This window comes from Gavialis gangeticus, unplaced genomic scaffold (genome assembly GCF_001723915.1).
Source record: "Gavialis gangeticus isolate Ggan-Ray unplaced genomic scaffold, GavGan_comp1, whole genome shotgun sequence".
Taxonomy (NCBI): Eukaryota; Metazoa; Chordata; order Crocodylia; family Gavialidae; genus Gavialis; species Gavialis gangeticus.
In genome coordinates, this window is record NW_017728998.1 from 6521295 (window position 1) to 6549076 (window position 27782).

The 27782-nt window shown below is 45.0% G+C and overlaps 1 protein-coding gene across 1 annotated transcript in view; it reads right to left on the reverse strand.

The window, feature by feature from the left end:
- LOC109289436 (hepatocyte nuclear factor 4-beta-like) overlaps positions 1 to 27782 on the reverse strand; it is a 37112-nt gene that overhangs the window by 4958 nt on the left and 4372 nt on the right. The window contains exons 2-7 of the mRNA XM_019505450.1: positions 23210 to 23381; positions 20941 to 21035; positions 7789 to 7895; positions 6362 to 6517; positions 4776 to 4863; positions 2515 to 2667 (exon numbers count right to left, since the gene is read on the reverse strand). Coding sequence (XP_019360995.1) covers positions 2515 to 2667; positions 4776 to 4863; positions 6362 to 6517; positions 7789 to 7895; positions 20941 to 21035; positions 23210 to 23381 — 771 coding nt within the window. The remainder of the gene's footprint in view (positions 1 to 2514; positions 2668 to 4775; positions 4864 to 6361; positions 6518 to 7788; positions 7896 to 20940; positions 21036 to 23209; positions 23382 to 27782) is intronic.

Sequence of the window (27782 nt, forward strand, 5' to 3'; positions counted from 1 at the left end):
TGTCTCACCAAAGTGTTGTAGATAAAGTTGAGTGATTCAAAGGTTGCTTCTGTGTGGCCACCATGTCCTGGCAGAGAGCAGGCAATGAATAATCTTGGAGCAGAGGCACTTCCCAACCACAGGACAACCTGGAGTGGGACGGAGGCGTTCTGCTGTGCCAACAGCTCCAGGGACCTTGTGGTATCTGCCTTCTTTTCTGCAGAGCATGATGTTTATGCAACCTTTACGTGCACTGCAATTCTCCATGACTCCTCAATAACCTTGTCCTCTTGTAGTGGCCTGGAGAGTGAGCTGCTGAGAAATTCCCAAAGAACTGAGCAGCTTACAAACACTGCTGGACTTGTAGGGTGAGGAGCCTGGCACTTCGATGATCGGTATCTCAAGCAGAATAAGTGATGGCGTAAGGAGCCACCCTGAGGGGCGTTGCTTCATGTCTGTGTTCCTCCAGACACAAGAAATGGCTAAGGGACCATCATGTAATACAAGGACCATATGGTGACAGGTAAGTGTCCATAGAAAAATACATCTCTTGGTTGTCTTCCTTGCTGTAAAATGGACGTAGTGCTTCCCCAGCTAGATAGATCAGGGCTTTGCCTCACAGTTCTTCAATCTATGATAGCAATAGGTATCCAGCTGTGACTGAGTCCTAGGGCCCCTTGATAAATCAGCCATCCCCAAGGGCATAAGGCAAAGAAAGGAGGCCTGGTTCACCTGGTGTCCTTCTCTAGCTTTCTCCATAAGCAGGAGCAAGCAGGGACCTTCCGACACCGAAACCTTTTCCTTTCCTGCAGCGGTGCCAAAACCTGAGGCTTCAGCATCTGATTTGGGTCTCGGCTCTCTCTCTAAATTCAGCCTGTTGCTCTCGCGGGTGTACAGTCTGCAGTTGATGTCACAGCTGGTTGTATATTCACATTATGTCACTGTTACACACAAATGGCACTGGTTACAGCCGGTAAAAACACCTGCATCTTCAACTCGGGTCAGCAACAGTCGCCAAAAGTCGGGGAGAATATCTTCATGTCTCCTTTCTAATTAGAAATACACCTCCAGTTTTGTAAGTAAGGTGACATCTATGTTTTGCTCTTTAAAAAAGTGCAAATAAGTGTTAATTCTCCTTGAATAAAGAGGCAGTGTTCTATGACCGCCACATGCGGTCCGGCCTAGAGGGACATTTGGACTGAAAGAGCCCTAAGCAACCAGTTCAGGGTAGGTTATCTCTTTGCAGCTCTGTGTTCATGCAGGTACAATGAGGTTCAGTACAATAGGAAGGGCTCAGATGCTACCGTGACAGATCAGGTGAGTCACGCAGATAGGTGTACGCTGGGGGAACAGGCAGCTAGACTGGCACAGCTATGCAGGGGCATTTTATCTCGAGAAGCACCAAGCAACCTGAACACCAGCTATTGCTCTCTTCAGCTTTTCTCCTGAAGCCACCCCACAGCTAACTGCATTTGCTAGACGTGAAATCAAATGCATAAACAGGATGGTTTCGGCGGGGTAAGTGCCCAACCTGGAACTCAGAGTGCTGCTTTTTTGCAACCGTCTCCCTGCACATCCTCTGTGTTTTAATACTTTCCTCCTGGTTGCCTAGTGTATCCGTTTCAAGAGGTGCACTAATAAGTGCTCTGGATAAAAAAACCAGTAGGTTGGCTTCTGCCTCATGCAGGGCCAGAAACCTCACCCAGCCAGAGTAATAGCCATCTCACTGAGTCACCCTCTCTGCTTGCTGCAACAGGTGTTCCTGGCCCTGCATAACTTTCCCTTTGGGGTGCCCTGTAAGCCAGCTACAAGAGGAGCAGCAGCAGAGGCAAACCTTCTGCCTCATTCAGGTACTGAACCTCCACCCTCATCAAGCCAGCCGGACACCCACTCTGAGCCTCAAATATCATCACTCCCTGGTTATCCAGTAAGCCAAGCTTCAAGAAGAGAGCTGTCAGATGCTCCATGCAGCCTGGGGAGTGCAGCACTGTGCTGAGAAGCTGAAGGTACAGGTTCAAAACTCATTGAGTGTAATGGGTTTGAAGCACGAGGCTATTGGGCTAAATGATGGGGAGAGTCCTCCTCTCCCCCCACCTGTGTTTTTTTGGCAGCTCAAGCTTCTGAATTAGGTGTTATGTGCTGGCTCAGGCACCCACACAGTCAGACTGCAGCCTACTGAGCATGCTCAGTAGACCAGCACAGGTCCTAGTTTTGTCAAACTCAAATCTTAAGTGCCGAAAATTGCCTTTATGCAGCTACTAATTGCTGATTTCATAGACATTAGGGCTGGAAGGGACCTCGCAAGATCATCGTTTCCAGCCCCCCTGCCCAAGGGGCAGGAAGTCAGCTAGGGTCAAAGGATCCCAGCAAGATTGGACACTTTCAAGAAACATTTGGATGCCTAAGGTGAAGGCAGAATAAGATCTGACTCCGTATCGATGCCTTTTCATGCCTCATTGCACCCACTCCCATCCCCTTTTATTTCCCTTTGAACCTTACAATATATTATCATGGTGATGCCTCAGTAAATCTTACCTGGGTCAAAGAAGATGATGGCTTTGAGGCAAGCATACTCATTATCATCGATCTGAATGTCCCGTAGGGGTTTCACCAGCTCATCCAGGATCCTCATGGCTACACGAGCAATTTCCATCTCTGGGCAGTGCATCGGGATGATGAAGTCATTCCCTGCGCAGATGAGAGAACATCTGTATCAGCCGATTACAGCAGATACAGTGAGTTATCAAACCCCTGCTTCTTTAGCTGGCCAGAGCTCTGTTTTCAGGACACAGCACATCTCCATATGCCTCATTTTCATGTATAATTTCATAATTATAATTATATAGTATAGATATAATTATATATATATAATATTATATATTATAATTATGTGGTAGCACATGCATCTGTGTCCTTAGTTACCCGCTGAGCTTAGAATATGCCCGCCTAGTTAATGTGTTGATTTACATACATTTTTACCCTTTGAGTGTTCATGTACCAAAACAATTATAAAAGCAGGGACTTGAACCTGCATTTCACACTCCCTAGAAAAGGACATAAGCTACCAAGCCCCAGGCTTGGCATTACTTAGTGTATTCTCCAATTCTCCTTTTGAAGCTTCCCCCCTGACTACTTGGTAGGATAAACTGTACAGGGCCAGGAGGGATGGTGGCTTATTGCAGTTGGTAGGTGGTGGGGGGGAGTTTGCTGATGTCTCATACTTTTGGATCAACAGTTCAATATTTAAAGCTGAAACTATTTTTCCTATGTGCAAGACGAAATGCCAAGGAAATATCTGACATGTGGTATTTTCCTCTATGTTTTATCTAACACTTTAGTATTTCTAAAGGGCCCATCACCTTGCTTTCAAAGCACAAGGATGGAAAAGTTCATTTGCTCAATGCTCAGTCTGTAGGGCAGATTAATATTGGTGACCAGGGGCTGGCTCCTCGGGAAACATCACTGCGTCTTCAGCTTCAAGGCACTGCACAGATTCAATGAAACTGAACTGAGAGCCCGCAGGATCCAGGTATGTGAGGCATAAGGTAGGATCAGTCCATTTTCTATGATTGTATGAAAGATGCCAGAAAGATAAGCTTGGAAAGGACCTCAGGAGGTCACATCTAGTCTAGCCCCCTGCTAAAAGCAGGACCAGCCCCAGTTAAATCATCCCAGCCAAGGCTCTGTCTAACCAGGTCTTAAAAACCTCCAAGGATGGAGACTCCACCACCTCTCTGGGTAACCCGCTCCAGTGCTTTACTACCCTCCTAGTGAGAGAGTTTATCCTAATATCCAACCTCAACTTCCCTTGCTGCAACCTGAGATTATAGATGTATCCCAGCCTGGATCCATTCAGGGAGTTTTACAGAGCCAACAGCATGCACGTTATCACTGCATTGTCTTCCCAGGGTGAGCCAATCTCCATGGCCATTAAAAGCCTCTTGAGACCGGCTGCGAGGCAACACAGGCGGGATGCCAGAGAAGAAGAGTCCTGGCCTGTGGCTGTTTTGCATCTGGTCAGACACGGGGGCTCACTGGGAACCACACGCATGCACCTGTTTGTCTTCTTTAAAAGACCCTTCAGCAGGAACATCCTCAAAGAGAAGTTCAAGGAGATTATCTTCCCTACATCCAGTCTGTGGGGGGTTTGGGGGATGGAAAGTATCCTAAGCTTGGAGAAGGAGCATAATTTCAAGCATAGCTTGCAGGTTTCTTCCTCCCACCCTGCTCTCAGAAGAGCGTGCCAAGGACGTGCTGCTCTGCAGCTAATTACGTGGCTCATTTCGAAGCAGGGTGGAAACTGAAGCCACGGGGGGGATGGGAACCGCATCTCTCCATGTTCTTGGGACTGGTAATTGGAGCCCAGATGCTCAAAGGTCTCTCGGGGCCAGGATAACCCTGGTAACTTGACTTACAAAATACAGGTCTTTCTCTTTGCATTTGAATGTTTTCTCAGTGGTAAAAAAAGACTAATTTTTCCTCGGATCCTGAGTTAGTAATAGAGCAACTTGTCAGCTAAAAGGCGACGCTTCTGCTTATTTATCTCGTCTTTCATCCAGAAAGCTCCCCAAGCACTTTGGTTTACAAACAGACGCACAGTCTGCATCCATTTTGTCCACCGCAGCAGTGAGGCCATCTCTAGGGAAATGTGTGTTAGCAATTTGACTGCGTAAGCGGTAAAATATACCTTCGTTGGCTGAATGCAGGGCAAATTTAAGGGAAGTAGGAGGTGTAGTCATTACCCAGCAGGTAACTCTGGGCAAGCTACAAAGCAATAATTAATTATATTATTTTACCTAATAATAGGAAATCTGTATACGGTATCGACCGCTTAGCTACTCCCAGGAGCAGGTGTTCCCCTGCGTGGGCTCTGAGCAAGGCAACCTGCAGATCAAATAGGAGAAAGAAGCTGTTACGTTTCCAGAGCAAACCAAGGAACAGGCAGGCATTGTACCGCATGAGCCAAATTCTGCTCCTGCTTACGCTGGTAGGAAGGCGGTGTAGCAATGCTGAACTCAACAATAATCCTGAATCAGCCAGGGGTAACTGAGAACCATGCTGACATCGACAAATTGTGCTTTGAGATCTAATGATGAAAAGTGCTGCAAGGTGATATTAGATCTCTACTCTTCCCAAGTCCACCATTAGTTGAAGCCAAAACCCCACAACAAGAACAGAGGAGGACATTTTTTTCCTGCCCTGGATATAAGAGGCTTTTATATATCACCAGCATGAAAAGGAAGGGCAAAAAAAACCCATGTCCTTTTTTCTTTTCTTTTTTTAACTTCATTGCCTGTGCTGTCAGCTGATCGCATATATTCTGCAGCATGTTTTAGGTGGGATAATACAATAATAATAGCCACTGTGTTTTTGAAAGGCAGAATGAAGGAAAAAAGATTTTTCCAGAGTTATGGCTGCATGGACCAGGGGCAGCCTAAATAGTACATAAGAAGATATGAATTGCCGTTTGCTGGATCAGACCATAGGTCCATCTTCCTCAGTCCCCTCTGTCACACAGCGGGCAGAGAGCAGATGCTGAAAGGGAGGGTGAACTGGGTTCTGACCAGGGTTTCTTTCCACTGTTCCTCCCTCACTTGCAGCCTCCAATATTTAAGGTATAAGGGGCACGTCTACACGTTCATTAATGTGCAGTCATTACTGTGCATTTAATTTAGTTATTGCACATTTAGTTAGTACTTCATTTAGTAAATACTAGAGTTACTGCACAGTAGCACCAGCGAATGTCTTTTTAATGTGCAGGAGCCTAATAATACTGCACATTAGTGTATTAGCACTGTCCGTGCAGTGTCATGCACCCAGGATGTTCCACTTCAGAGACTGTGTCCCTAACTCCCATACTACTGATGCCCCTTTCCTCCAAGAACTTGTCCAATCCCTTTTTGAATCCAGCTAAACTGTTGGCTTCCACCACATCTGGCGGCAATGAGTTTGACATTTGAATTACATGCCGTGTAAAAAAAAAAAAATCCAAAACTTCATTGTGTTAGTTTGATCTTCCTTTGTGTTCATAATGCAACAGATGCTGCACTGTGGAGCAGGATTCAAAGCAGGCTGCTTCTATCCTGGGCAGAAAATCAGCCTCTCCGCTGTATATACACACCCCGATTTCAGGGGACTGTTTTTTGGGGGCAAATGGACATGTATGCAGGAAAATATGGTCTTTTTTTCTTGATTTCAGCACATGGCATCACTTTGTACAATCAAATCCTAGTTCTTTATAATCCCTCCTTTCCTGCAAGGATTTTCCTACCTTGCCTACTGAAATGAATGCAGTTACACCAAGTTCTGTGCTACAGGCCAAGGACAGTGACCTTATTTGAAAGACGACAAATTGAAACAAGTTGAAAGAGCCATATTTTACCTGGTCATCCAGCGGAAGCTCACAGAAAGCTGGGATATATTTGGCCCATTCCACGAGGACTAAAAGTTGCTGTTTCATAGACTCACACACATCATTGATTGTGGCCACCTTCTTCATAGCGATATCAGCACTGTGCACTGGGCTCGGCGCTGAGTACTGAAAGAAAAACTAACGTGTATCTGCGGTCTGCACTCGGTTTTCTTTGTCTCTCAAATAGGCCTACCTAAGTATACAAACTAATGTGTATTTCCTATATAAATACATATAATGGGGTTATTTGCATGATGTTGGATTAAAAATATGCCTCCTTCAAAATTACTTTGCAACGATTTGCAGAATCTGGTTGGCTCAGAAGCAGCTCTGAAATGTTGGCAGTCTCCACCAGGTGGAGCTGCGTCACAACAGAGCAGCTGTGACTTGGGCAGACCGTTTTACAACCGATTTGTCAGATGCGGGTGAACAGGCTCTGATTTTTCATTGCCTTCTTGGGAATAATCAAAAGTACAGGATGTGAGCACTGCACCCTACATATCAAGATGCACGTCATCGCTTCCCCCAAGCAATAGGTTCTCATAAAATATTCTCCTGTACATCAGCTGGTATTTTTACCCCCCTGCTTGTCTTTAAAGACCAGATGGGAATAAATGGGTCTGCCTTGGTGATCTGAAAACCAGGACCCTTTTGCACACATTTAAAACATCATCATCCCTGATGGGACAGATTTTCACATTCCCTTTAAAAACGCTTTCCCTCTATGTAGCTGGGAAGAAAAAGATGGCTGGTATTGGAAATTAGAAGGGGTTTCTGTGTAGTTTCTTAAATCCAACTGCATTTTAGATTGGGCCATCGGGTAGGGAAGAAGGGAGAAGGCGTGTGAAGTGGATAGCCAGTCCATTAATGGTCTAAGTCAGGAAGTGGAGGCTGCTACCAGAGCTGCTGCAACAACAGCTGTAGATCTATCTAACACAACCCATCTCACCTTGGTGGCCCTGTTAAGAGCTGGATGGTGCCTCCAAAATGCCATCTTCCTGGATGGCATTTTGGAGGCACAATCAATTGCTAGGTTAAACAGGCTTGCTTTGCATATGGGGAAAAAGGTTACAGGTAGGCAGTCTGTAACGGGTGCAGTATTATTGATCAGACTGTAATGCAGGCCTACTTGTCTAACCCCTGCAAAAGCTGCAATGGGATCATGAAAAATGGAAGTCCTGATATCTTTAGGAAGTTAATCTCACAAGCCTGTTAGCACTTCCCTGGGCAGATCATGATCACCGTTGAATGGAGGGGGAAGACAGCTTCCTGCAGCCACCAGTTGTTTGATGCACGTGCCAGACAACGGTGGAGTAGGCCCAGCCCTGGGTAGTCCTGTGCCAGTCCGGCGGAAAGCCGCACCAGCCTATCATAATGACAACCCATGTGTTTCATACCTGTTGTGCCATAGCCTCCGCCTGAGTCAGGACAGTGATTGACAGTGACCCATTATCCTCATAGCTACTCCTGCGAATGCTAATCCTGTCCCGTTCATTCTGTACGGCTTAAAAGAGGAAGAATAACCAGTTAGATTAGTCCAATCCTGGCATTTCCCACTGTAAGCGATAGCTGCTATTTACTCTCATAAAGACCCTGGCGACTTGCTAATCATTTTATGCAGCAGCAAAACACGTCATATTATTAACAGTCACAGTTTGATATTGGTAACAATTTCCTGAAAATACGGACAAGGAGAAATAGTACTGGCAATGCTAGATTTGCTAATGCCCTACTGGTAGGAAAGCATTCTCATCATAGTCCTTGCAGCTTTGAAGCCTACTTCTACCATTAAATTCACACAGGAAGATGTTGCCCACCCCTGGATAGTATTATTGGTACTGCTGGGGAGGACATTTGCTTGATGTGCTCATGTGCAGGAGTATTTGCTGGGCCATGTTCACCTAACACTGGAAAATTCACCATATCTGCTTACAGGCTCCACTTCGGAAGAACCCAGATACTGCTGTACTTTATAGCAGGATACCCCAATGTCAAGAAACAATTTCCCAGGTATGACAGTAGGACTCGGGAAGAGAAAGAATGGTCCTTATAGCCTCTCCATCAAAGAAACCTGAAACGGGGATGGTGCATAATCTGTAGGCCCTCAGTGCACCCCGTCAGGCCTACCTCTAACACTGATCATCCAAGTCAATGAGCTGTCAACCCAAAAGATGATGCTGGTGGAGAGCGGAGGGAGTAAACAAAAGATCTATTTATTTAAATACACACATTGCTGCAAAATCACTGCAAAGCTTTCCATGAACGATAGTCACATAACCTGCCTTTGGCCACATAAACTTGCCCAGTAAACAAGGGAAACCAGGTCCCACATCATAAATTGTCAGGCACTCAATGGCTTGCTAAGACAACAGCAGCTGACACGCTAGCTTGTCTATTGGGATTTGCTTGGTAATCACACCTTGCATATAGGTGTGGAAGAGGGTGCTGACATTTCAGCTGTGGGATCTTCCATGCAAACGGATGCAAAAGAAAATGATAGATTGGCTAAGAAAATAACTGATAAGAAAAACTGATAAAAACATCACAGGAGGTCTTGATGGGGCTTTTGGGGGTCCTCACAGTCTACAGCTATTTGGTGCCTAGTAATCCTGTCTTCAGTGACAGCCGCCAGACAACAGGAAGGAATAGTATTGAGATCACTACACCATCCCCTGGCTCTTGCTTGACCAACATTTAGCTTATTAAATCTTGCAACCACATAAGAAGCAAGAGAGGAGAGTTTTGAGTGCAGATATGAGGCTGAGCCGTCCCCATCCATGTCCGGATCTGGAACTTGCCAGAAAGTATTTGCCCTTTTTTCCTTTGCTTTCATATTTTTTGGAACCAGCGAGGAGGGACTCCATGTCGCTTCTCCTTGTTCAGCTGGTTCTAGCTTCTACTTGCTATTGGACTGTGCTTAGCACCATGGGAGGCAATATGTTTGTAGGCAGCTTTGCAAACTAAAACACTCTGATTATATAAGAATTAAGTATTGCGTGACAACACGGCACGTGAACAAAAGTCTTTTTCTTTGCAACAAACTACTTCAGTGGGAAAAAAAATGCTATTCTCTCTGGACCACAGAAAGCAGGTAAAATAATAGTCGAGTAAGATGCAGCTTTGCAAGAGAGCAGTTGAAATGAGAGTGATGTCTAATTTCTGCACCAAATTCTCTCCCCCAGATCCCTGTTCTCACACGGAGACCCCCAGCACCACACTGAATGATCAATGATTAGACTGAAGGAAGGCTCTTGAACACAGACTCCACATTTCCCTGACAGCTCATCCATTTTTGGCAATGTACAGTTCAGCAAGTCAAGCCCTGTCTTCTCGAAGCCCAGGAAGCAGTAAGATTTAGCATGTGATGATAATACAGTGCATCAATACTTCCTCCTACATATGTGCTTTAAATCAAGCCTGCTTTGGCATATGTTTATCGGGATGACTGCGGCAGGCAGACCAGACTTCATTGTAGAAAGCAAGACTTCTTTCTCTTGTGCAGTTCTTAGACTGATACTTTGGAGTCTGCAGCAGCATACTGTAAACCAGTGGTTTTTAACCGGTGGTCCTGGGGGTCCACAGACTTTGTCTAAGAGGTCCACAAAAGATGACTAGGATCAATCAAACACATGTGAATACCCACACGTATCACTCAAAGGGGTCCACACTTCCATTTGAAATGTTTTAGGAAAAAAAAGGTTGAAAACCACTGCCATGAAGTCTTTGGAAAAGGACCTTTTTTGCCATGTCTATGCACAGTGCTTAGCATGATAGGACACTTCATCTCAGAGCTACACTAATATAGACAACTGGCACCCATGAATGACCCCCTAAGTTTGCATTTAGCTGGATGTTTGAGAAATACCAGTCTTATTTTGCTTCATTGGATGACACCTTAATAAAAAGAACAGCATGTAAAAAAATCTTCCTGGGTCTAGGTGCAAACAAAAAGGGAATACAAGTCTCAATGTCAAAAGCGACTGCTTCTGAGCCGCTCGTGGCAAAACACCAGACCTTTCAGGAGCAGCTGATAGTAAGATTAATCTACTGTCAGGCTGAGGGAAGGAGACACAAAGGACCTAGGGCTAGTGACTTTTAGGGGCTTCGTTATCTATCCCGGCCCAGTTAAGCATGCAGGCACCTTATACAAGGCATGGGAGTTGTTCTGCTCCACAAAAATCCCTCATTCTGAGCTGGGAGCCATCCCAAAGCCAGAAAGAAATGCTGATGTGGAGAGATGAGGCTTACACTCCCACCCTAGGGGTTGGGTGCTAAATGCTGAAGCTAGCCCTTTCTTGGAAAAGATGGCCAGAGGAGCTGGTGCCCCACCATGATCCATCTATTCACCAGTTATTGTGCTGGGCCAGGGTACAGGAGAGCCAGGTTCAAATCACTCCCGGGAAGCTTTTTTCTTCAGTTATTTACTCATTTCTACCCTTCTCACCCCAAAATAACAGATGCTCCAGCATGCCAATCATTCCGGAAAAAAACTGGGTTGAGTTTTGGGGTGGAGCAAAGCATTTCATTAATTTTCTTTAAAAAATAGAAACCCACAAGGTTCTAAAACAATTGCAATACTTTGTTTCGACGATGTGAAACATTTGGAAATGTCCTTTTTGTTTCCAGATGAGAAACAGCAATGCTGAATTATTACTTGAATGTGCTCTAACTCACTTATTGTCCAAGACAGTTTTCTAATGACAAACGCAGTCTCCCAACTCTTGAGAGAAGCTCCCACTGAACAGAGCGTGCCTCTGCTGCGGAGAAGGCTTCAGATTCCAGATTTGCAGATAGGATTCATTTCAGTGGTGATAGTGCCTTTTTATATTTAAAAAATATATATTTTCCCTTAACATGGCTTTATCTCTCTCCAGAATCCTTCCGCAACTGTTCTGGATGACAGATAAAGACCCTGAAAGCCTCTTAACAGCAGCCTGTAGAGTCTGTATGCTTTCTCTTGAAAACAGAAGTTACAAACAACTTGGCCAAGTCATAGCTTGAGTCCATGCAACATTTCTAATGGCGATATGGAGGCTGGGTATTAGCCTAGACTAGCTGGAACCACGTGCCTGGCCTTCGCAGCTGAATATATTGAGTGCCAACAAGGTGAAAGGGCATGCAACAGTCAACCAGTGACAAGGTAAATACCGGGTGTTATCTCCTCTCATCAGAAATGCAATAGTTGGTTTCAGGGGAGCTGGGTTTAGCACGGCTCTTATTCATCAGGTTCTGTGCTGAGTCCCATGGTGCTATGTTCAGATGCTGTCACTGCATGGGCTGTATAAATCTTCCCTACTCCTGTACCCAGGAAACTTTGTGGGATTCTTGCATAAATGATTCACAGGAATAATATGCAATCACTAGGTACTGGATGTATGTGTGCCTTCCAAGATCTGGGACTGTCAGAGACACAGGAAGCATCTTATCTTTTAATAACGGGCTGAAGTCAGCCGCTCTATGAGCTTGGAGGCATCTCTGTAGGATCCTGAGCTGCTCTTATCTACTGGAAAATTTGAGAAGGGTAGTTCTTTAGATTATGGTTTTCCTATGAGCTGTATTTGGGAATTCCAGGCAGTACCAAGATCCGTTCAGGACATGATTTCACTAGATGTTGGACAAGTATAGAAAGAATACAGTCCCTGTTTTCCTCTTCTAGGAAGCCAGTACAGCAGCTTTCAACATTGTGAATCCAGTTCAGAACTGATCCTTTTACCACACCTCTGAAAGGAAAGAGGATTTGCAGTACTGGGTGCTAAATTTAGGCCCTGGGAGGAACTAGGGGTAGTTTGGATTTGGGTGATGGGAATGAACAGCCCTAATTTTATTCTCATGGTGCACACAGAAAACTAGGTTAGCATTCAGAGTACACCACCCCCTAATAGGTATATAAGGAAAAATAACGGTGGCATCAGTGGAGAAATGTCACCATCCAATGTCAGAAAGAAAGTACATCATAAAGTCAAAAGTCTTCTCTCTTCTCAAAGGCCCTTGCCTGTTTCTGTTAGCCCGTTCAACATGAGAGAGCTATTTGTGTGAGCAGTCTCAAGTGATTAAAACCTTCTTATGTGAAGTAAGGTTTCAGGATTGGGCGCCATGACCTAACCTTGCTGCTTCTTTTATATTAGGCCTTCTGAGATTACACAGACCTATTAATATTCACATGATGATCCGATCATTTAAAAAGAACTCAGTTGTTCCATGGATCTCACACAAGTTGTTTTTTTAATGGTTTTTATGGTACCTGATTTAATGCTCCCCTCACATACCGATAAAGCCAATCTTCAAGTGTAAGCGGATGGTGCAGAATGACTTTCTCAAGGTGATGTTGATGTTATCACTGAAAGTACCTAAGCAGCCATGGAATAACACATCTAATGGAGTTAATGTTTTACCTGATTTGAAATCAATCTGTTACTAGGGGAGGGGTAATTATACTGCAATATTTATTACGCCTGTAAAAATAGTCATCCCTCTTGTGGCATCTACAAGGGTGTAGGCAGTTGTGTGATCTCAAAGAACTGCACTTGGAAAAGTGGAGGAGGCCATCCATACAAATCATGTTGCTTGGAGGTTTGCATTTACTGAGGAACCCCCTAGAGGCAGGAAACCTTGGAATGAGGGCTAAATCCAATCAATACCGTATCCCACCCTGAACATGCCTTTTCCAAATTTCCAGGATTGGCAGGGTTGGGATATTAACAACCTACGTGTGCCAAGATTTCCCGGTAGCTCTCAGCCACCTTTGTACATGATAATTCTTTGTATGACCAATGCTGTGATATGCTGATGACAGTTTAAAAGAGCAAATTCACATGAGTGAAGAGAGAGGGATTCTGTTCCTGGATCTGCCACCGGTTTCCGTTGTTGGCAAAACCCCATTTTTTTGGATAAAAAGTCTTTCACTTGAATGAGGGCAGAGCAATCTGTGACAGGCCTTTTTCAACCAGAGCAGACCAACCTAGGCTGACTCCAGCTGCTGGGTATGAAGCAAGGCCTTGGCAATGTGTGGTATTCATGTGAAAATGCTCATGGTCATGAGCGTTCTCACTGCCATAACCCCTATTATAACCATAATGCCATAACCCAATGCCATAACCCCCACTGAATACAGCAGAGACTCCCTACACCAGAAGAAGGGTGATTGCACCCAAAAGCTTGCTAAAAACTTGTTTCAAACTACTCATCTGTGTTGGTGTAAGGTCATAGGTAGGCAAGGTTCTTGGAGTAGATGTGATATCTTTTATTAGACCAACTAATAGGGGTTATTATTGGGTTTTTGGTTGTAGACTCCCTCATTAATCTCTTTCCATTGGTTATTAGCCCAATACAAAATGTAAGTGAAGCACCAGGGTGGAGCAGACAACTCTTGCTCCAGAACTAGTGAATGGAGGGTGGCTGGTGGTGGTTGCATTTTGCTAGGCACCCCTTAAACCATAGACAAAACTATCATCTCCCTGGGAATTCCTCGGGCTTCTGTACTCCCCCAAAAGAGCTTTGTAGCCCATCAGAAGACGCTGAGGGATGCTGAACATTTCCCTTCCAGATAGAGTAGCACAATAATGGCAATCTCTTTTGGAGGCACAACAGAAAAAGAAGATAAGCACTGTTGGGTGATGAAAGGAAAAACAGAACCATAGAGAAATGGGCCTGGAAGGGACCGCCGAAGGTCCCATCAAGCCTAGCCCCCTGCTCAAGGCAGGATCGTCATTATTTCAGCCATCCCATACGCTGGAGGTGTAAGACCAGCACTTGCCACCAATTCGAGCCATTCCCGTGAGTCCCTCATTCTTGTTAGGGATTCACAGGGACAGTGGTGAGAGAGAGACGGGGACCCAGCTGTTGTTCTGAACAACACGCGGTGACTGGGCAAACAGAGATGCAGATGAACAAAGTGGAAAGTTTAATCGTTGGTGCTGGCCTGGTGTCTTTTATGCATCAAATGTCTATCAGACATGCTGGCCAATCGGATTCCTGGAAGACTGTGAAGTGCCGCCCATGCCGGGACCCTTGGGCAAATAGTGCTGTGTTTGTTGACAAACAGACCTTATTTCCCAAACATTTTTTTGTCCTTGTGGCATTGCCACACCGGGTAGGACTGGGAACAGAGCACATGACAATGCATCAGCATAAAACCCTAGGGATGAAAGAGTAAACATGCCTGCCAACTCAACCAGTAACTTTCCATAACTGAAAACTCCCTTAGCATTGAACCACCAACTATCCAAGGGTTAGCTGTTCTAGGAAAGGTCCTGTTTGGTGCTGCTGTTTTCTAAATGGTCTTGATGAACCAACTGAGCAGTGAAGTGGGGGGTGTGCATGTGCATGTGTGGAGAGAGTTGATAGGCAGTGACATGTTGCACAATAATGAACCTGGCTTGAGACTGCAGTGACATCTGATGAGCACAGAGCTTCCCCAGTGCTTTAATCCACAGTCCCAATTTGCCCTTTCTGTTACATTCACTGAGAAGAAGATCTGATTTTTTTTTAAAAGGACCTCAATCCAACCTCTAATGTCTCATGTGCAGTTTTGCCCCCTGTGACTAAACACCAAACACTCACACACATAAGGCTTACACATATAACGGCCTGATTTATGAGGACATGCAGGTAGGGGAGACAGATTAATGTTCTCCTCTCTGCTTGCATAAGCATAAAAATGACTTGCAGAAGTTAAATTACATCCACAGAATCTGACCCTATGGTTTCAAAATCAGGCAGAGAGGAGATGTGACCATTGTAGAGATGAACCAAGCTATAAATTATGTGAAACACTAATCAAAAAAGCCCTGGAAGCCTGCCTGGCAAAAAAAAATTATAAAGTGGTTTAAAATAACCTATAATCCTGCCACTAAAATGATGGAAATGAACTATAACACTATAATCCTTTCTATTTCTGCAGGTGCTTGTCTTCAGAGAAACCCAAGAGAAACATTACAAACATTAATATATTATCTTAAAGGGGTCAAGAGGCAAAATATGAACCCTGTTGTACTGACTGGCAAACTAAGTCACAGTGGCGCATCTACACATTCATTAATGTGCCATAATTGCGGTGCATTAAGGTAGGACCTGTAATTACAGGCGCTACTGCACATTAGAACCTGTTTTCCCCGCTGCGCTAATGCACAGTAGAATTAGTCTGCTGCACTCACAGCATCTCATGTAGATATGCCCAGTAAGTTTAGGGCTGGGCTCTTCAAACAGGTATACGGAGTCAAGAGTCCCAGCTTTTTCTGAAAGCCGGTGGGACTTAGCCTGGGATTTTCAAAAGAGAGTCAGGGGCTCAAGTAATTTACCGCATGTCACACGAAGCTTTAAGACGCTAAAAACAGTATCCAGGCTTTTTCCTCACCCCTTCTCTAAGCATTAGCCACATTTCTGACTTCAGTGCTGGGTAATGTCTGGACAAGGAGAACTAGTCTACAGTCATATTCTGCAAGAATCTATAAAAAGATATACAATTAGGAATTGAAATATGAGAAACACGGTGGCATGGACTCAGCTGATCACATCACCCACCATCGCATCCCAGTCCCACCAGTGACCTCACAAGCTGGGAACGCGTCCCACGTGTCAGCAACCTGAGAGCAATATCAATCTACAACCAGCGTAAGCACCACCGTGAGACGATTTCAGCATACTCCATCCTTCTCCACTCATTCTGGCAGCATCCTGAGGAGACGTGCTATGTTACCTCCTGACGGATGCATCTAAAAATGTCCAATGTATTTCAAGTAACCATTCACTTACTTCCACAGGTAACTTAAGGATGTAGATAACCTGCTTGAGTTCAACCAATGACTTGAGACTAGTCATTGTTTTCTTTCACATCCGTCCCACCCAAGACCTGAAACGAACCACCCGTATCCCTTACATAGTCTTCCACTCAGGAACATGTTCACAGACCCGCCCCACCAGAGACCAAATGGAGATCAATTTAAATGGCCTTTTAACCCTTCACTGCTCAATTGGTTCATCAAGACCATTTAGAAAACAGCAACACCAAACAGGACCTTTCCAAGAACAGCTAACCATTGAACCACCTCAATGCTAAGGGAGTTTTCGGTTATGCGCCTGTTGATTCCTATGCCACTCTTCCCGACAAAGGCTCTTGGTGGCTTACGGCAAGGGAAGTAGAACAACTTAAAAGGGCAAGTAGAATATATTAAATAGATAAATAAAGCAGAGACTGTGACAGTTTAACAAGTGACAGTTTAGGAAACAAGAAAGAAGGGAAGAAAAAGGCTAGCCTTCAGAGAAAAAATAGAAATGACAGAAAAGTGAGGTGTGCCTTTACTTCACCGTTCCGCCAGTTGCTTATTCTTTGGTAATTAAGGTGTTTTCTTGAAAATACACTCTGACCTGGCAACGTTTTTAAAACAGTGGCCTATTGTCAAAGCACTCTATGGATAAAATTTGCAGACGCACTCAACGCTGAAGTCAACAGGGCTTTTACCCTTAGAGCACTTTAGAAATCCCACAACAAATGCTTTCGCTTGGGACTTTTAATTGTAAGAAGTGACATGTGGTTGGGTCCTGGGTTTTGATGTGTCATCTGAAAGATGCATCGCAGGAACAGACCCCAAATCAACTATAAATGGTAGCATTGAGTCTGGCTCAGCATGTGTCTACACCGGAGCCCCAGAAGCCTCTCTGTACCTGAGAAGCAGGGTAAATGACCCCATGCTGAGCTTTGTGCTGTCGGATTAGACTACCGGTACCCAAGATAGCTAGTTTAAAGTTAGCTTGGACATGAATTGCATCAGAATCCGTGGTTTCTACATGCACCTTTCCCAAAATGGGATATACCTCATCCAAAGCACCAAGTGGCAATTATGTGGATGAAACGACACAGCAGCTATATGCCAGAAGGAACTCTCCAAGAAAAAAAAATATGAAGAATGGAGACAGGCAGACAAGATTATTTGGGTAACTCTGATCTCATTTATTAGACCCACTGAAATAGTTGGGAAAATTCTTCTTTGCAAACGTTCGGGTACAAACGCCCTTCATCAGGCTGAGGATGGAGACAGACACACATCAACAGGAGCCCACTTTTGATAGACCTCCATCTCCCAGGAACCAGCTTCTTTTCTTCTGCTAATTATGTGCCTACCACTCCCCTCTGCTGTTTTCCACTATGCTGTGCCTGGTTCCCTGGGACTAGAGACCTGACCAAAAAAATGTCTTGCATTCAAAAACGTGTCTAACTTTAGCCCAACTACATAGTTGGTCCAATAAAGGATATCCCCCTAAGAAATCTTTGCCTCTCTCTAAATTACACAGCATTCACTTCTCCAGGACAGGGGCCTTCTACATGTCTGGCACCACACCCCATGACCTGAGTCTCTGGGGAGCATAAATTTGAAGCCAGAAGTTTCTTACTAGTCAAGCACCCTAAGTATACAGACATATTCCAGTTTGGATAATAACATCCCTAAATCCCACTAGCTTTTTCAAGGATTTGCCTCTTCTCTTACAGAAAATCACATTGCAGCTGACAAAGAAAGCTTGGAAAATACGCCCCAGCTCAACATCCCAACTCATGTGTTTGCTTAGCTAAGTGAACACGTTGGGAACAGAATGTTTCCCAAAATTGCACAGCACCACATTTCAGCCATGGGTCACACACCAGGGTGCGGTGGCAGTGATCACAGGCTGTGGTGATAGAGATACTGCCACATGCCATCACACCCGAAATGTGGTTTGAAGCACAAGCCTGAAGAATGAATGGCTTCCGATCTCTGCCGTGCAATGTGGGTAGACGCTGTTATTGTCACACCCTGAACAATGTGATTGCTATTATAAATAGGCCTGCGAAGAACAGAGTGAAGATGCCGGCGCCAACATTACTTTGTGCTTATACTAAGACAATTAGAACCAACTGTGTGTGTCGTGATGATATGGTCCCTGGTCATAGATGCACAAGGCCAAAGAATAATGCATAGCTATTAGCATTAGAAAAGCTTGTCTTCTGGTAAGTTGTTTCATGTCGGGCCTGGACAGATGTACAATTACACCATGCTAACGGATAGATCTCACAACTCAGGGGGTGTGCCTCAGCTTATGCTCTGTCACTGTTTCATCTATCCACTTATTGTTAGCTAGAAGTGGCCAGAAGAGACAATTTCCTTCAGGGCCAAATTATTGTCTCATTTGCTAGAAATTAAGAGTGAAGCCAAGGACAGTTACACAAGATTCGCCTATGCTACGATAATCCTCCCCCCTCTTAACCCAGTGTTACCATTTCATCTGCCCATGCCTGCAGCTGAATATATAATTCAGAGCTAAAAACTGGATTTTAATGTTCATGCAGGCAAGTGTTCAAGAAGATGCTGCGCGTAGTTAGGCATTTTTTTTTTTTGCATGCGAAGCTGTTGAAAGTGAAGCAATTTCAGTTAAGACACAGCACAGGGTGTTGAAAAGATTTCACAGAAGAGGCCTTAGTTGTTTGCAACATCGGCCACGGGCTTTGCACTCATAAATGGAGCTTCAAAGAGTTTGCCTGGGTGGAACTCACAATGAGTCATCTGCCCGTCAAGCTGCAATCGATATTGAGTGAGAGAGCCAATGTTTTACAACCGTTACTGGTAAACCTATAAAAAAATGAGGTTTCAGATCAAGTCAAATTGCTGATCAAATAGAGTTCCATATTTCGAGGTTGCTTAAACACACCTGATTTAGTAACTGCCTCATCCCGGATAGGCTAACATTTTTTTTCCCCACAATTTTTGTATTTACTTGTCTCTTCTCAGAAGAAACCAGCTGATATGTTTGCTGCTTCCTATCACAAAATTATTCCTGTGCCAAGTTGGCATAAGCTCATTATGTCCATGGAGTCATTATTACCCCACTGTTTTTTAGCTCTGTGGCACCACGGCACTACGGACAGATAGAAAATCCAGTCAAAGTGAGAGTGAAAGCAACCAAAATTTTGTCCTCCTGACCCCTGACCCTGGTTGAACTGTAACCAGCTCAGGACTGATGGGCTTCCAACAGGGCAAAGATGATTTTACACTGGGGACGGACAGTTATTTCGGGTGGAGGGCCACTTACTGAGCTTTGGCAAGCCATCGAGGGCCGCATGACAGGCAGCCGGGGCAGATAAATGTTAATTTTCTAAACTTTTTAGGGGCCCCGTGGGCCAGATAGAATGACCTGGTGGGCCGCATGTGGCCCATGGGCCGCATTTTGCCCACCCCTGTTTTACACCATCTTCCTGGTTCCCTGATCCCCCAGTCAGCTAAGACAGGGTTAGTGTATAACATTAGCTAAGGCAGTGGCAAAGCTGCTGTTAACTATATCTAGCTTGCTGGGAGGGTCTGGCAGAAAATTGCCATCCTTACTGCTGCGTTGCTCAGAAAACCAGCTCCTTTGCCCTGCCATCTAAAGGGGCTGGAGTGCAGGAGCTGATCTAATCCTCCAGCATTTTCTAAGTTTTTAAAAAAACGTTGATCTGTTTAGTTCAACAATCTGGGACTGTTTTGCCATCCCCCTGATAAGCTATTACATTAAAAAGCTCTGTAATCTTCCAAGGGCACAGCAAATAAGTGGGATAAAGGTTTGTACTTGCTAGTTTGCTTTATAAACCACAAAAGCATCTTTTTTCATCAAACAGACATTATGCAATGAGATACCATCGAAGGCAAGGAATGAAGTCTGTGGTACTGTTGTGTCCTGTTTCTATTGCTGTAACTCTTAGGAGCCGCAAGCTTGGCCAAGAATCCGACTGTACAAGGTACTGTACGAACCGAGCATTCAGTCCAAGTCCGTTATCTCCCTATATCCCATCAAGCTGGTAATAATTCATCAGACCCACAGATAAGGCAATCATGGAAGAAAATCATCCTCAGCTGCAAGAGATAGCTGTGGTATCTCTGGCACCGGATAAATTCTTCCTCATCGGCAAAGAGCAAAGCACGGTTTTCATGGTGTTACTGAAAGCGGTGGTGTTTCCAGCAACCTCCTAACTGAAACTATTTCATCTAGGATAGCAACTTGGAACAAGGGACTTACTTCCCTGACAAGAGGTGTTTAGGTATTCCACAATATCTTCCCATAGGAACCAACAGGAAATGTGTCAGAGAGCATCAGCTAACATTTCAGAGACTGAAATGGAGTTAAATGGACCTTCCCAAATAGATGCAAAGGCCACGTCCAGACGAGCGTCCACATATCACACATTCGGGCATTTCCCATACTGCTACCTTGCAGTGTTTTAATTTAGACTGAGCAGAGCTCAATCATTCATGTCTGTGTGTGCGGCGCTGCCATCCAGGCAACTATCCTCCCTCCCAGACTGCTCAGTCTTGGGCTTCAGATGCTCCTCACGCTTTTGGCTAAGATCAAGTGGGACAGAGAGCATCCAAACCGCTCCAGGCTTGGGGCTTACACAGAGGATGCCAGCCATGGACTTGGGAAGGGTGATCGCAGTCCCCCATTGCCACAAAACCGTGCAGTCGAGTCTCCCGCAGTGAGATTGTGGGACCGGCTGAGAGATTGTTCTTTCCAAGCTACGTGCAAAGGGTGCATCCTCTTTTACCACCTACCTTCTTTCTTCATCCCTGCCCTGAAACACTTCTTCAGTCTGCAGTACCTGCACTGATTCCTCTTATCTTTATCGATCACACACTGCCTGTTGAACCTGGAAGGAGACAGGACCAACTTTGAGATTATAAAGGCTCTCGGGGTCCCTCCGGCACCTGACAAGCCCAAGCCAGACCAGAAGCTCATTGCACTGTACACTGGGACCCCGTTTAGAGAAACAGGAGAGGAAACAGACTGACCGGTGGGGTGACCCCGCCCATGCGTCGGGGAAGCCAGGTCTCCTCCCTTACTAGCTAATGTGTGTGGTGGTGGCCTTAGGGTTGCTGGAGCCCTGGGCAAGAGTGTCATTTGGGGCCCCTTAATTTTGGTGACCTATAAGAAAGTCAAACAGTTTCAAGTTCAGGTTCACATTGCTCTATCCATGAAACTGCAATGAAAGTATCTTAATACAATATTGACCATACAAATATTCAGTATAACTCATTTTTGTTTTTATATAGTGTGGGCATTTACTGGGCATTTACAGCTAGCCTCTAGGCTATAATATTTTATATAGTGCGGGGCCCTGGGGGGTCGCCTGGTTTGCCCTCCTCTAAGGCCGCTACCGATGCGTCCTCCACAAGACACTGCCTTTCAGAAGTGAACAGGGTCCTGAATTCATTTACTCACATGTCATCATCTACCTGGGAGTACAGAAGAGGACAGACAGGGAACAGCAATCAGTCTGTTCCCTCTCCTTTATATCTGATGTTAAATCCTAGTGATAACAGCCCTGCTTCTGTTGGGAACTCCCTTTTATTTTGCGTAGAGGCAGGTGAACTTTTTTGGCTGGATGTTTTCTCCCATTCACGTGTAGGAGAGTTAGAGCCAGGTTCTTGTTGGCATTTAGGTCCCTAAGTAGAGTTTAAAGGGGAAAAGAAGGGAAGGTGAATCTCCCTCAGCTTCTACAGTTTAATGATACTCTCTGACTGTGCTGCATAGACATTTTCTCTGCGGTGGTTTCAGCAAGCAGAACAGACCCCACTTAACAAACGAAGAAGTCTGCAAGGGATGCAGATCCATTATAAACAGTGCGGCCCAGTCCTTAAACTCGCTGCCGGGTGGCTCACCAAATAAGGATTCACAGAGCGCCAGCGGAGGTCTTGGCATAGGTTTGGATTTGAATGAGAAGGTCTTCCCTGACCTGCTAAGCATCACCATGATTCAAGGATTCCTGGGGGATCACGCAATGAAACGGCTGCTTCACGCGAACTCCCGGAGGACAAGAGCAACTCAGTCTGAGACGTGAGAATAGATTTTCCCTTTGGCTGCTGGAATTAAACCAGGAAAGGGGTTGGGCTGGCAAGGGCAGGCCATTGATCAAATGCCTGGCCTTCTGTGAACAGAGCTATTAGTGCCTCCTATTCAGCTTCATCTAAAACAAACAGGGAGGCACGTCTTTTATTAGTTTGGGACCTTCTTGGAAAAGGAATCTCCCTTGCAGCACAATGAAAACTTCCAGGTTCCAGTTAGATATGAATTAATCCTCTAGTGTGGGTTTCTTGGGGGTTTTTTTTAAGTAAACATCATCTTTCTTAGGTCAACCGAGATAGCTGCTGTATAATTTATGGCTTCCTTCTGGTTAATAAGCCTCACGAATATATCCCTGCATGCCAAGGTGGAGACAATCGGAGCCGGTTCTTTTTTGCTTCACAGGCTGACTGTAAAGCAGTTGATAGCAGCAAGAGGTATGATTTGTGTGTCTTAAAATCCAGCATGACCAGCAAGGCAGAAAGAGGCAGAAAGAGACAGCTGCTGGGGGGAGAGAAGCAGGTTTGGAGATACCTGCAGATTGCATTTCCATTAATGGTTAGACAAAGCAAGAGAGCCCGTGTTCGAAAATCAGTCCCGGGGACTTTGGCTCCCTGCCATCGCGGCATTCGCTTGAGAGGACTCGATGAGTTCTTAGGGTCACTCCACACCCAGTAAAAGTACTTAGCACTTGACATACGGAAACGAGTCCTCAATGCTAGAACTTGCCTCCGTTTTACATGTGAGGGCACGGAGACCTGCAACCAGGAAAGGGTTTGCTCAAAGACCCAGGTGAAATTAGAACTCAGAAGTCCCTAGTTTCCAAGTCTTATGCTCAAGAAAGTACATTACATCACCATCATCATCATCATCGGTCCAAGCTGAGACTGAGGTCCCATTGTGTGAGGCCCTGTACGCCGAATAATAGACAATCCCTGCCCCAACCTGCTCCCAGTGCTGAAACCCAGCAGAGCGGTTTACCTGCACGAATAGACGTGGTTCTTGCGGACGCTTCTTCTGAAGAACCCTTTGCAGCCATCGCAGCTAGAGGCTCCATAATGCTTCCCGGTGGCGTGGTCCCCACAGATGGAGCAAACGGAGCTGATGTTCCCGGCAAGCAGTGTGGCATTGGATGATTCTGCAGCTATCGGTTCTGCAAATGGAGCAGAAACTCAATTAGGTCTTTTCCCCAAGGAGCCAAATCAACATGATAGCATGGGCTCTACCTATCTGGTCTCCAGCTGCACATCTGCCCTTCCTCCAAACCCGCTTGTGCTATCTCTGTGAAACGGGGGTTTTGGTTGTAGCCGTGTTGGTCTAAGGACACAGGCAGGCAAGGTTCTTGGTCTAATAAAAGATGTCACATCTACTTGAGCTGACGAGTTGGAAAGAACTTGCTAAGGACTTTTTAAGAACTTTTTTCCAGCTACTCAGCTGCTCCAATAAAAGATGTCATAGCTACTCTAAGAAGCTTGCGTGCCTATCTCTGTGTTGCAGAGAATGGAAAGCATGGCCATTTGAAGGCTGTCACACTAAGCACAACCCCCCTTGGGTTTGTTTTCTTTTCAATGCTTCCATTCCCTATACCAACAGATACACTCCTATCAATTCAATTCAAATAACCTCAGGATGCTAATAAAGAAGCATCCCAGGACCATTTGGTTGAAAATTACTTCTAAATTTCTTCCTACATGCAGGGAGCCCACACCTGTATGTGAGGGTGTTGTTACACATTGCAATGTGGGTGTGCTAAATGTTAGGTGGTATTAAAGTTAGAATGTGCTGTGAGTGTTACTGGATGTGTCCCCTGCTCTCTGTATTCTCTGTATTGCCCTGGATAGATGGAGAGCAAGGGAAAGCCAAGGAGCTGGGCAACTGGGGGAAACTGGAGAGGTGGAGGGGGCTGGTCAGCAGGGGTGGGGCTGGCAGCTGCCCAGGTTACCCTGCGGCTCTTCAGCTCTTCCCAGCTCTCTCTAGTTCTCCTAGGGCTGCCTGCCTCTCCAGGTCTCATCCAGAGTTTGGGAGGATAACTTTTCCTCCGGGGGGTGGGGGAGGAGAAGCTGGAAGCAGTGCATCCTGGGATACTGGAGGAGCACAAATTGCTCATATTGGCCCCGTGGACCAAATCGATTTAACCTCATGATAAGCACCAGTCAAAAAGATTCCTCACTTGAAGTGGTGTAAGTTTGATCTATTCCATGCAGGTGGAGCTCATCTTTTCCTGCCTTAACATGCAGATGCTCCTGCACATTTAACTTGTGGGAAGAATAATGTCTAAGAAACATCCTAAGACACATAATTATGATGGTTGACATCTAACCACTGCCACTGGCCCTGAACCAACTCCCAGTGACTTTAGTCGTCAGTAGATCAGACTAACTTTATTCAACATTTATATTGACTTGGTGCCCAGTGGGCAAAAAGGGCACGGTTCCATTCTGCATGGTACTGCACAAACATAATAAGCTTATCACTGCTGCACTGACAAATCTTGTAAACTAAATGAAAACCTCTAACAGATGGATGGGGGGGAGGGAAGTAGGCCATACTGAGGAATAAGAATGACAAGATAACAAAATGGCACGTGAGTAATTTGTAGACAATACGGGCAGGAATTACTACTCTCCACCTCCCAACGTGGAGGTGGTCCCCAGATCTCATTAAGGTTGCTGAATGTTGTGTGCTCAGCCCTGGGAAAAAATGCTTGATGTCTTAGCAGATAAGACTCTTATGTGGCAGATCACTGAAGCTCACATTGATCTTGCTAGCCGTCCATTGGTGACAGCAAAATTGAATTGAATGAAAAGGAAACGGTATCTCCAGAGTGCTGTATTTTGTCAGTATCAGCTTGATATTTGAATATCTTCTGGCTTCATCCAAGTCTTTTCTGACCAAGCAAGTGGTCAGACTGGCTATAATAAACAGCTCCTCAGGGTTCATTTGATTCCAATGTTTTTTTTCAATTGCACAATAAACATAAAGATAAAAGGGGGCCAGTTCTTCTCAGTTACACCCATGCAATCCCATTCAATCCAGTGCAGCTGGGCCCAAATGACCAGCACAGAATTCAAAGATCCAGGGGGTTCTTCATTATTCAAAAGAAACCCAGTTCGTCCTCAGGCCATCCAATCAACACAAGACCAGACTATGAAAGCCGAGATCCAACTTGAGAGCACTTAATAAAACCATTCTGGTGAGTGAGGTCAATGAGGGTTACACTTGTCACTAATGTGAATAAAGTGCTCATAATCTGACCGTCACTTGGTAGGACTTTTGCTTGAGTAAGGCCCACGAGCACCTTAGATACTGCGCATTTAGTTTAGTGCTTCCTTAATAAAGCACTAACTAAATGCACAGTACCTAAAGTTACTGCGCAGTAGCACCAGCACCCCTTTTTTCAGTAACATTTAATGTGCATTAGCCTAATAACATTACGCAGTAGGCTATTAGCACAGTTTTTGCCATGACAATGGCACTAATAACTGAGCGCAGCGTTATTAGGCCAATGCACAGTACGCGTCTCACGTAGACGCATCCCTTTTCTGACCTAACACATGTGCTCACGCCAGGCAAAGTGAACCCATTTTCAGTGGTGCTAACAGTCCAGTCAGACATTATTCTATGCAAGCAAGTGTAACAGAGCCCTGCTCTCATACTGTAACTATCAGCACCCACATTCTGGACAATCAAGTTGAATAAAACCTTTTCTCACCAGAGGAAGAGGCTTCAAGAAAATCACAATTGGTTGGGAGAAAAGTTTGGCATCAGTAGAATTTTCCAGTCAAAAAAATCAAAATAAACGCGTTGGTTTGTTTTGTACCAACATTGACCCCACGGCCTGCCTGAATTTTTGTAATGCCTGGAGAAAACTGTAACTCTGGGGCCTTCATGTCCCCATTCTCCTCCATGAACCCTGTTTCTGGCCAGTCTTTGTCTCCCATGATGCCCTGACATCACTCCTTGTGAGTGAATAACCTCAGTGCACCTTATGAATCATATAATATTATTGCTTTCAAGTTAAGGGGCTAATTTCTTCCTCACAATTACACCAACAAAACCATGTAAACACCTCTGAGGTCAGGGAAGTTGTATGGCTATAAATTAGAGTAGACTTGAGGAGTGACAACCATGGCAAAGGTCAGTCCAGAGTGCACAATGATGTTTCCTTTTCATGAGTTGATAGTAGTTTGTCGTAGACACATTGGCTGAGCAGCTGTATACTGCCAAGTCCATCACTATTTTATACTCCTATCCCAAATTAATGGCAGACTCCAACAGAGGAAGAGTGAGACAAAGGAGCACGTGAAATCATAAAAATCCAGATGCAAATTTTGGATCTGGAATTGAATTTCAAGCCTCACACAACACTTTGTGATGTTTTGGCTTGGGGTCTTTTTTTGGAAGGGCCTCTATTGAGAGAGAAAGGGAAACAGTCTCTGGAAGGACGCCTACTTTTTCCAACACAGGAGCACAATGATGTGTAATGGATAGAGTTGCCCAGCTTCATAATGCAAAAGGATTATCTTTCAATGAAATGTTTCAGAAAGTTTTCCAGTGACATATCTATGGGATTTCTGGTAGAAGGAAACTCCTGATGGAAACTTTTTTAAAGAAAAATCAATAATTAGACGCAATCTCTAAAGGTCATCTCAGTCCTAGACGGCTTCTGAGCAGAATGGTCATTGCAGTGCAAGCGTCTGTCTCTCTGCGCTGGGAGTATCACTAAGAGAGAATCATTGCCAAAATTGTCTGCCAGAAATCTCTGATGTCTGAATCCACGACTTGCATGAGTCTCAGCAGAGCTGCTTCATCAGTGTGCAATCTGGGCATTTACAGCTAGCCTCTAGGCTATAAAATTATATAAACGATCCTGTCAAACCCTGGGGAAGTTCAATTCTAGATCAGTGTGGTCTTTAGTGCATACTATAGACTTGATATAAGATGACATCCTAACGTGTGCAAGGAAGACATGAATGAACTGATAAGAAATGAGATTAAGGGTGGTCTTGTAGTTAAGACTTTTGATACCTGGGGCCAATTTGCAGCTTGACTATTGACTTGCAAAGAACTTTGCCGCTCTCTCCTTTAAACCATAGATATTTATCAGTCTGGACAGTGCCTACAAGAACGGGGCTCTGACCTTGCATGAGGTCCTGGATTTACTGTAAGGCATTCAATAGGTAGAAACAAGCTCCATAATCAAACCCCAGATCTGAATCCCACTTTATGGATTGGGATGCAGAATCCAATTCATATTTAATTTTGATGGGTCAAATCCACTTCTGGCAATGAGACGGATGCTCTAAGACAGGGGCTCAACCTCCAGACGCAGCCGCCCAGTGCTGTTTCATCTGGCCCATGGGGCTCTCCATAGGTCCTAAAATTTATGGTGGGAGCCTTAATTGCTGCTCCCCTGCTACCAAATTTCCAGGCCCACATAGAGCCCTGTGAGCCAGAGAGTGTGGCCCTTCAGCCACGCAGGATGGCACAGGGTCTGATCCCAGTGTGTGGGGCTGGGCAAAGGTGGTGCAGGACCCCAGGGCCTGATCCTGGC